General features: G+C 36.0%; 1 protein-coding gene across 6 annotated transcripts in view; it reads right to left on the bottom strand.

Annotated features, from left to right (window-relative positions):
• Nucleotides 1-244: 244 nt before the first annotated feature.
• The window catches only part of FRRS1 (ferric chelate reductase 1), a 99,538-nt gene continuing 89,677 nt past the window's right edge, over nt 245-10,105 (bottom strand). For 5 of the 6 annotated variants that reach the window (XM_082384671.1, XM_082384672.1, XM_082384670.1 and 2 more), the window contains 4 exons: nt 6,382-6,479; nt 6,086-6,144; nt 5,116-5,259; nt 245-3,940 (listed from right to left, as the gene is read on the bottom strand). In XM_082384671.1, coding sequence (XP_082240797.1) covers nt 3,783-3,940; nt 5,116-5,259; nt 6,086-6,144; nt 6,382-6,479 — 459 coding nt within the window. In that variant the 3' untranslated portion in view covers nt 245-3,782. The remainder of the gene's footprint in view (nt 3,941-5,115; nt 5,260-6,085; nt 6,145-6,381; nt 6,480-10,105) is intronic. The other variant, XM_082384669.1, reaches the window with a different exon arrangement.

Here is a 10,105-nt window from a genome sequence, read left to right as displayed (position 1 = left end):
TATTTGTTTGTTTGCTGTTCCTCTTCGTATTCCAGTCCTTTGATGTCTCTGGTAGCCATGGAGAAGCATAATGTTCGGAAGGTTCATCTATGTGACAGCATGCATCAGTACTTCATATCTTTTTATGGCTGAGTAATATTTCATTGTATGTATGTACCACAACTTGTTTATTCATTTATCTGTTGATGGACATGTGGGCTGTTTCCATCATTTGGCTATTGTGAATAGTGTTCCTAGAAACATCAAATTTTTAATTTTTTTTATTGTGGTACAATATACATAAGACAAAATTTTCCACTGTAACTACTTTCAAGGGTACAATTCAGTGCATTAAGTACATACACAGTGTTATGTAAGCATCACCACTATCAATCTCCAGAACAATTTCATCATCCCAAACAGAAATTCTGTACCCATTAAGTAACAGCTCCCCATTCCTCCCTCTCCCCCAGTCCTGGGTAATCACCCTTCTACTTTCTATGAATTTGACTAGTCTAGGTACTCCAAGTAAATAAATCATATAATAGCTGTCCTTTCTTGTCTGGCTATTTCACTTAGCACAATGTTTTCAAGGTGAATATCAAATTTTTTATCAAATAAAAACTACACATTCCATAGGTAAAAACTACTAAAGTTTAACACTGTAATCAAAAGCAGTGACATCATCAACAACATGTACAAAGCACCTTTTGCTGGTACCACTTCCTTCCTTCCTCATAACTGCCCTGTGAGATGGGCTTTACAGATGAAGGAATGAGGCTCAGAGAAAATGAGCGATTTGCCCAACGGCATGAGTCTTATAAATCAGACATGCATGCTCAGGTCTTCCAGCTCCGCTCCCAGACTCCCAGTCTTTTTTATGTACAGGGTTATCTGCCTCCCAGCATACCATTTATAAGTTTGGTCAGGAGAGACCTATGCAGAAGGAACAGTCAGGGAAGCCTCCAAAAACGAGAAGGATTTTTGAGCCAGAACTTAATAAACTAGTTTTTGCTAGAAAGAAGGGAACAGAAAGGGCATTCCAGGCAGGTGACCATCAGTGACCTGGGTGCAGAGATGAGCCCGGTGGGTATTGGGCAAGAAGGAAAGAAGCAGGGTGTGCACAGTGACAGTGTGTAACCTAATCTGATTTGAAAAGAGCTTAGAAGAATCCTTTCTTTCATTCCCATCTACAGTGGATTATCTTAAACAAGGACCTTTGTTCTTTGTTTTTTCCTTGCTTCACCAGAATACACAGACAAATGGAATTTCAGCCAAGAGTTACAGGTCCCCCCTAGGGCTTCCTGGTTGGCATCTGCTGCATCTGTCTTTTCCCACCACAACCTGGACTGGGGCAAGATGTGGAGGGATGAATATCACTTAACACACATTAGAGCCAAAATCCTGATAACCAAGTAGGCACTAAAGTGTTATTCGATAACTTATGCCATAGGCTACCTGCGTCCTTAAGATTGATTTCCAAAGATAAGAAAATAATAAAAACAAAAATAGCCTCAGTTATGAATGCTACCCCAACCACAACTTTCTAGAATTTGTTTCACTTTTTTTTCAAAAATAAATAGTTATTTTTATTTTATAGAAGAACCCATCTTTAAGAAGAAAACTCATGATTTTGCTATTTGGGGCAACATTGCTGAAGATATAAAGGCATTTAGTTTAACAATTACTCCTATCAAAAGATATCTTTAAAATAACAGATTGTTTATTACAAAAACAAGAAGGAAAACTGAGAGGAGCAACGAATAGGCATTTTCAATTTGTAGATGTCAACCATTCATAAGCAGAAGAATCATCATTTGATATTAATGAAAAGGTTTGTTGGTGTACTAAGTTTAGATGACAAAGACTTCTTTGGACAAATCTGTATATCAATTGATGATATATCAAAATAGTGCCAACAGATGAATCAATGAAAAAGAAAAGTTAAAATAGGTTAGCCTCAGCACTGGAAATCCAGCAAGCTCACGTATTTGAAAACGAAACCCACCAAGGTTCATCTTCTCCTTCAACAAATCTTTCCTTGTCAAATGTATAATATAATTTATTAAGAGAATTTTATTAACCTTTAGTTCCCTAATAATTGAAAATTAGCGGAAAATATTTTAGTATACATTTAACTTTCTATACTAAACAAAATGTTTTTAAATAAAGACATTCAAAAGGAAAGTTTAGACTGTAAATAGCCTGGCACTTATAGAACATAAACACGGAAAGTTCACATCTCAAACCCTAAGCTACTATGATAAACACCTATATAAAGAACAAAAACATATCATTTTACCCAGTGAAAGATGTAACATACATCGCTGAGGCTATTATTTATACCAGATAGAATTTAGGTCCTTGGACCAATCAGAAAGAACACCTAAAAAAGTAAAATATGCCTCCCTAAACTTTTTATTTTAAGAATGTAGAGTTTTGCTGGTTTCCTCTGCCTAAGATAGTTATGTTCATTTGTTACAGGGTCACAGGAATGTAAAGGGAAGTATCAAACAACGGTTACAATCATGGTTAGAAAACAAATAGAATCGAAACCAGAAAATAACAACACTGGTCCCTAATTTCAGTTTGCAACCTATAACTGTTAGGCAAAAAAAAAAAGAGAGAGAAATTTTTCAAATAAATATTAAGAGTTGGTGAATTTTAAGAGAAATGCCATCCCAAGATATTATCTAAGTACTAAAAATGAATCAGCACAAGTGAACAGTAACATAGCAGTAGTATTATGGCGCCACCCACTGGCTAGAAGTCCTCATAGCAAACATGAGACCCAGTCATAAAATAGAAATTATTGGAACCGGAAGGGAAATAACATTGATAATTCTAATTCATTACAGCATCAGGATCTTCTAACAAAACAGAACCACCCATATTATTTTATTACCACAAGGACAAAGAATAACTCTTAAATACGTTCACAAGAGTGAATTTTATTAATTTTGAAATGCAAGTCTACAATCTCCAAAGGCTAAGACAACCTCAGAGTTAAAACAATTAGCATATAAAATGCCATTTTAGCTCTGTAGCTGAATATATAAAGACACTCTTAATCAGAAGATGCACACTTGCATTTCACTGCTAAGAAATAAATTATAATATTAATAATATATTTAAATGTTAATGAAATGGTGTTAGCCCTACTTTCACCTTTACCAGGGAAGTAACAAAATACATGAAACAAAGGATATGTCCAAAACACTGGACCGAAAAACATGTTTCTAAAAAATTTTTAAGAAAAGGGGGAAGGGGAAAAACATCCTAAGAAAGACCATTCAGATAAACTAGTAAAAATAAATGTTTTCTTTAAAGTACCACAGCACCTTTATAGTCCAAAATATATTTACCTTAATACTATCTGCATTTTATCCTATGACACCTTTTTTGTTTTTCCAAACAGTTCTTTTCTTACATGCTAACATTCTTAAAATTTCAGCATAAAAAATATTTGAGTCATTTCTCCTCAAGTACAATCTTCCCTTTAAGACTCAGAATAATACATAAAAGCTTGACATCAGTTTATAGCCCATAGGACCCTAGTGAATGTTGATCTCTAAAGACCAGACGTCGGAATTTCTCTATAGACATGGCCTGGTCTTCCTAATTAGAAGTCATGAATACGCTCCAGGCAGTCGGTACAGGCATCAGGTTTTTTGGCTTGATGATAATTATCACCTGGTCTGCAAAAGCCAAGGTCTTCGCTCGCTCATAGATGGTTGATTGCAGATAAGAACATAGTGAGAAAAGTCAAATTCCCACAGACATAAATTGCTAACACTGCCTTTTTAAAAGCATAACCCTGAAAGAAAAAAATTGAGATATGAGAAAAAAGAATAACTATCATTAAGGTTTGTGTCAATAAAGAAGAAAAAAAGACTTACTTCTGCTTCAGCTGCAGTAAATGACTGGAGGATCTGAATTCTATCATCATCCAATATTTCAACTGTCAAGAATAAGAACATAAGTTTGTAAGGCCAGTGGGTATGCAGATAAACTAATTCTCAAAAAAAAAAAAAAAAACCTGATTTGTAGCGTTTGCTGATTTCCAGGATGTTCATTCTCCCATTTCAAGTGACCAAATGTTACAAACTTCTTGAATACTTAAGGCTCTCACAAATTAGGTCAAGCTGGCTACAGCATACATTTGTTAAAAGACTTTCTCCTAGTCAATAAACACCATACCAAACTCCTAACAATCCAAGTTTTAAGTACATATGTATTTTAAATAGCAAGCCATAATCTAGCGATCAAAAGTCCTTTAAGACTCAAACCCCATACAGTATTGTAAATCAACTATACTTCAATTAAAAACAACAAAAAAAGACTCAAACCCTATGTATGTGACCCTATCAAGAACCAAAAAATGGTAGGACAGATATTTAGTACTCAGTTCCTAAAAGCTGCCCAGGCTCCTAGATTCACAACACAGACACTAGACAACAAACAGGTTTTGTTTTTAGAAGGCCACTTTTACTTATTTGAGGGGCTGAGAACTAGATAGGACACAAAAGACAGTCAGACTAGAAATCAAGCTAAAATGTCACTGATTCTCTACTAATCTCTTCTAATGGCTACAGGTATCTTACCCTGCCTAGAGGTGAGACCAAAACAGACCTTGCCACTAGAGAGCGCCGGCAAAATAAATCCTTCCTATCTAGCGCGCTGGTTAGCTAGCTACATACGATGTATAGGGCAACCTAAGTGACAGCACAAAGGAAGTTTGTCAAATAGGTAAAATTCGTCTGCAGCTTTGCCCTGTGTTGACCATGGGCATCTCTTCTTCCTCCATCTCAGGGGTCTCTCAGCTCCAGGCATTCAGGGCTCTCAGTGCATTCTAGCCCCAAGTCAGACCAGCATGCAAAGTAAAAAGTACCTACAAAGAAGGCCTCTTCCCTAAAACCTCTTTCCCTTGCATTTTACTCACTGATTCTAATACTAATGAATATAAAAAACAAACACAGAAATTTTCCACTATTTTTACCACAGACTGAGTAATCAAATCAGAAACTTTTAGTAAGCTACCGTATAAGAGTCAACCATTAGTGTCAAGAAACTAATTATATTCCAACAGTTTGTATAAAAGTGATTCTACATAACACTGCTCTTTGAACAGGTTACCTTTTCTAGAGAGTCGGTAAGTGTGTACCTCCAGAACAATCTCTGTCCCAACATGCCAGGCTACAAATCCAATCATTGCATTGGTTTTCCATGGCCCAGGAAGATTCAATCCTGGTAAATCCATTCCCAGGAACATTGCTGCCACTACATTCATAAGGAAGAAATACATATACTCAAATGCAATTCAAGAGGTAACTGTGTATGCATGTATACATGTGTGTGAATTATATCAAGTAAAATATACTAGAAGAGTTTATGATATCAATTAGATTCATATTTAAGACCAAATAGTTAATTTAGTCTTTTTTTATTTTAACACCAGAAAGGCTAAGATGGGAAATTATAATTATAATCTACCAATTGTTAAAAAAGAGGTACCCAAATTTTTCAAAATGTTTTAAGTCTGCAATGTAGGAAGGGAGAAACGTATGGAAACCATTTCTGATTATACCTCCCCTTCTACGAATTTCTATAGACTGTAGAAATGTGAGGGTAGGAAGTGTCAACTTAGGTATTTATTACATAAAGCATCAAAATACACTGGATAATCATACTTGACTTTTGAAAAACACCTTTCCCTAGAAGGTACCATCCCCATGGTGAAAACCTGGAGACAGAGGGCTGGGACCTCGGAGCCCACTTCAGCCCAACCCACAACTGACCCTCAAGTTGAGCTGCTTAAATGTTTGGTCGGTCATCAGCATAGCTTATTCTGCTGGCAAAGGCAAATGCTAAAAAAAAGTCTCAAAAGGAGAGTTTTAAAGTCATTTTAAAAACCTTGAAACTGAAATAATGGCTTAAATAGTTACCTCTAGAAATTACTTTCTGGATTTCAATGTTTGACTGATTTCTCCTCAACAGCCAATTACTCCAATTACTAATGCATCTAAAAATCATTTAAGCCAAATTACAACTTGCAATATAAACAACCTGCAATTATATATGAATAAGTAGCATCACAATTACTTACCTGCTATTATTCTAGCAGCTGTTCCCATACTCCAATGAGTCCAGTTAAACATTTGCCTTCTACCAAATAAAGAACCAGTCAGTATTCTTAAAAGTGATGGAACTACAATTAATTCCCAAGAGAATAAAAAGCATGTAATTTCCCTATTGCCTAGGAATTAGATATCTGAAATACATTTTAAAATCTTTTAGAGTAAATATAATTTATCACTGAATTTTATAAAATGCAAAAAAGGAATTGGTTTCCCAACTAATGACATCTACATTAAAAGCATTTATAAATAAAGACCTAAGTACCTTGGGTCATGTAAAGGTGGTCTGAAGGCTGCCGAAAGAAGCTGAAGAACTGCTAAAATCATCACTATACAACCAAGGTATGGGTGATAACCTGCATGCTGAACAAAGTTATAACATTTTAATGGTCTCAATCTTGCCCATCGATTAAACCCCCAAGTTAAAAATAATACACACAGATGTATTCTTAGCGTTTTTCTGTAGCTTTAAACATTTAATAATGATAGTTATAATAACAGGCACCATTCACTGAGTGTCTATACCAGGCACATACTTTATACACATTATCACTAATGTTCACTATGATGCTTGACAGTTAGTTATCAATATCCCACTTCTACAAATGGGGGAACTGAGGCTCAGAGATATCAAGTAATGCATCCAAGGCCACACAGTGTGTAAATGGTCGTGGTGGAATCCATGCACAGAATGCTGCCTCTTCCCACCAGGATGTTAGATGACCACCAACACCAGCACAGCCATCTGAAGCCCACCTAGGACTAGTTAGTACCTGCATGTCAGGAACAATCAACCCAGTGTATTTTAATTACTTGTTCAGACCTCTATGTTTCCCAGAGCTGAAGGTTCTACTTGATTCCTTGTAACCCATATGCTTAACAGAGCCTTAGTCACTCAATAAATGTTTGCTGATCAAGAGAATAACCTGCACAACCACTGTATTAAAATCTCATCTCCTCTGTTCAGAACGAAGGTCTAAGCCAAGAAAAATCATCAACACAATACCTCAACAGTTTCGGCTACACTCCTCCCTCAGTGATGTGTGCTTGCTGAAAACAGCAGACAGTTGGATTAGACCACTTTGCACAATTATTTCGTTTAAAAATTTAAGAGAAAAATTAAGAAGATGCTCTAATACGTTACACGTTTAAATAGAGGGATATCACAGTCTGGTGTTACTGACTCCCATGCTTGGGAAGGCTCTAAAACCTGTGATCTAGAACAAGGACATAGTGGTTTCCAAGCCAAGATAGGAAGCTTTTGCAAATGAGGAACTAAAAGTTGACAGAAGAGCACTACAAAACTTTCAAACCATGGACTCAGTTATATACAGATAAGTTATAACCTGGACCCTGGAGATGGAAAGTGCCTCTCTCTAATAAAAAACAGTAAGAGCAGCAACAAAATTCTTACATACTTAGAATGTGCTGGGACTATCCTAAGTGCTTTCAGTTAATTAACTCTCAACCCTCAGAAAGCCTATAAGATAGATACTCTACTATCCCCACTTGAGTAAACCGAGGGACAGAGAAGCAACTTGCCCAGGGTGTCCCAAGTAATAAATGATGACATGAGGATTTGAATCCAAGCAATCTGCCTGTACAACTGTGCTCTTAACCTTTTTACTACCATAGTCATAAACTGCAAAGACTACAAACTACAAAGTTTACAAAATAAGTATTACACTTGTCCAAGTACCTGGATAAAATAAAGTTTCAATATCTTGAGTCATATCAGAAAATCTTCATAATTTCCTTTAAAAAAAAATAGGTTGACCATGGAAGTTCCTTAAAAAACTGAAAATAGAGCTACCATACCATCCAGTAATCTCATTCCTGGGCATATATCCAGAGAAAACCATAATTTGAAAAGATACATACACCCCAGTGTTCATAGCAGCACTATTTACAATAGCCAGGACATGGAAGCAATCTAAATGTCCATCAACAGAGGAATGGATAAAGAAGATGTGGTACATATATACAATGGAATATTACTCAGCCATAAAAAAGAACGAAATAATACCATTTGCAGCAACATGGATGGACCTAGAGATTGTCATACTAAGTGATATAAGTCAGAGAAAGACAAATATCATATGATATTGCTTATATGCGGAATCTAAAAAAAGGGTACAGATGAACTTATCTACAAAACAGAAATAGAGTTACAGATGTAGAAAATAAACTTATGGTTACCAGGGAGTGGGGGAGGAGGGATAAACTGGAAGATTGGGATTGACATATACACACTACTATATATAAAATAAATAACTAATAAGGACCTACTGTATAGCACAGGGAACTCTACTCAGTACTCTGTAATGGCCTATATGGGAAAAGAATCTAAAAAAGAGTGGATATATGTATATGTGTAACAGATTCAATTTGCTGTACACCTGAAACTAACACAACATTATAAACCAACTATACCCCAATAAAAATTTAAAAAAAAAAATAGGTTGACCAATCTATAAACTACCTAAAAAGCAGAAAGGAGGTTTCCTAATAATATTGTGACCCAAGAGTCTTCAATCTTAGCCCTTGTAGCAACAGCCCAAACTGAAATATTAAATTTTAATATCAAATTCTGACTGGCTGTTAAACTAGAAGAGTATAATGGAAGCACAGGCTCTGACCTTAGTTACATCTCCAATTCTCAATAAGCCTCATTCATTCATTCCATAAATATTTACTGAATATCTCATGTACCAGAATCTGTTCTGGGTGTTAGAGATACATTAGCAAACATACCAGTAAATATCCTGTCTTCTCATGGAGTTCACATACTAGTGTGAGAAGACAGACAAAGAAAAGATAAGATATTTAAGTAAATTATCTGAAACGACATAAGGTAAAGAATGCTTCAGGAAAAAATGAAGCAGAGCAGGGCTCTTTGAGAAGCTATTATTTGAGCAAAGACTTGAAGAAGGTGAGGGAGTAGAGGAAGCATGACTAAGGCAGAAGGAAGAATCTTTGCAAAGACTATAAAGCAGAATAAATAAGTAAATAAATAAATTTTTTAAAAAAAGAAAAAAAAAGACTATAAAGCAGGAGCATACCTAGCATTAGCCCAGTGTGAAATGACATGAGCTTTTGGATGAGGAAAAGAGTAGATCAATTCAGAGAGTAACTGGGAGCCAGTCATGGAGGACTTTGGCTTTAACCTTGAGTAAAACTGAGAGGCATTAGAGAAACCAGTTTGGGGCACAGGAATGACATCATCTGATTTACATTTTTTTAAAAATCACTCTGCTTCTTGGTTGAAAACAGATTGTACACGGGCAAGCGTTGAAGTAGAGAGACCAATTAGGTGCCTACTGCAAAAGTCCAGGCAAAAGATGATGGTGGCTCGAACCCACATAGTAGTACCAGTGATGGTGGAAAGTGTTGTATTTGACATGCAAAGCCAATGGGATTTCCTGATGGATTTGATATGGGGTGTGAGAGCAGAGTTAAGAATAATTCCAATGTTTTGGCCTAAGAAGGGGACTGCAAACCACTAATATGGGGATGGCAGCCCACGGAGCAAGACTGGGAGGAGAGATCAGGAATTCAGTAGAGATGTCTTGGACATGCAAGTTGAGTTCCTGAGTAGACAGCTGTTTGTGTGAGTCTCAGTCAGTGCAGAGGTCTAAGCTGGAGATACACATTTGAGAATAGGCCTCAGTTTCTTCATTTGTGACATGGGATTATTATCAATAACAACTTCATTTGAGGTTTAAATTTGATAACACATGTAAAGCACTTAGCACAGTTGCTCAGTAGGAATGCAACTAATGTTAGCTTAGTGATAGTCATAGTATTAGTTAGAGAAAACCACTTTACAGTGTTCATGTTCCTCAGATATCATGCTTTCAATTTTCACCATTCTATAGCAAGAAAATTTATTAAAGCCATATAGTGTAAATTTAAAATTTGAGGCAGTCTAAAAATATATTTCATTACCAAGTAATCTGCACTTACATTCTCACTTCATCCCTGACCAC

Source organism: Balaenoptera borealis (genome assembly GCF_965194805.1).
Source record: "Balaenoptera borealis genome assembly, chromosome: 1".
NCBI lineage: Eukaryota > Metazoa > Chordata > Mammalia > Artiodactyla > Balaenopteridae > Balaenoptera > Balaenoptera borealis.
Note: the sequence above shows the minus strand (reverse complement) of the source record. Positions and strands in the feature narration are given on the sequence as shown.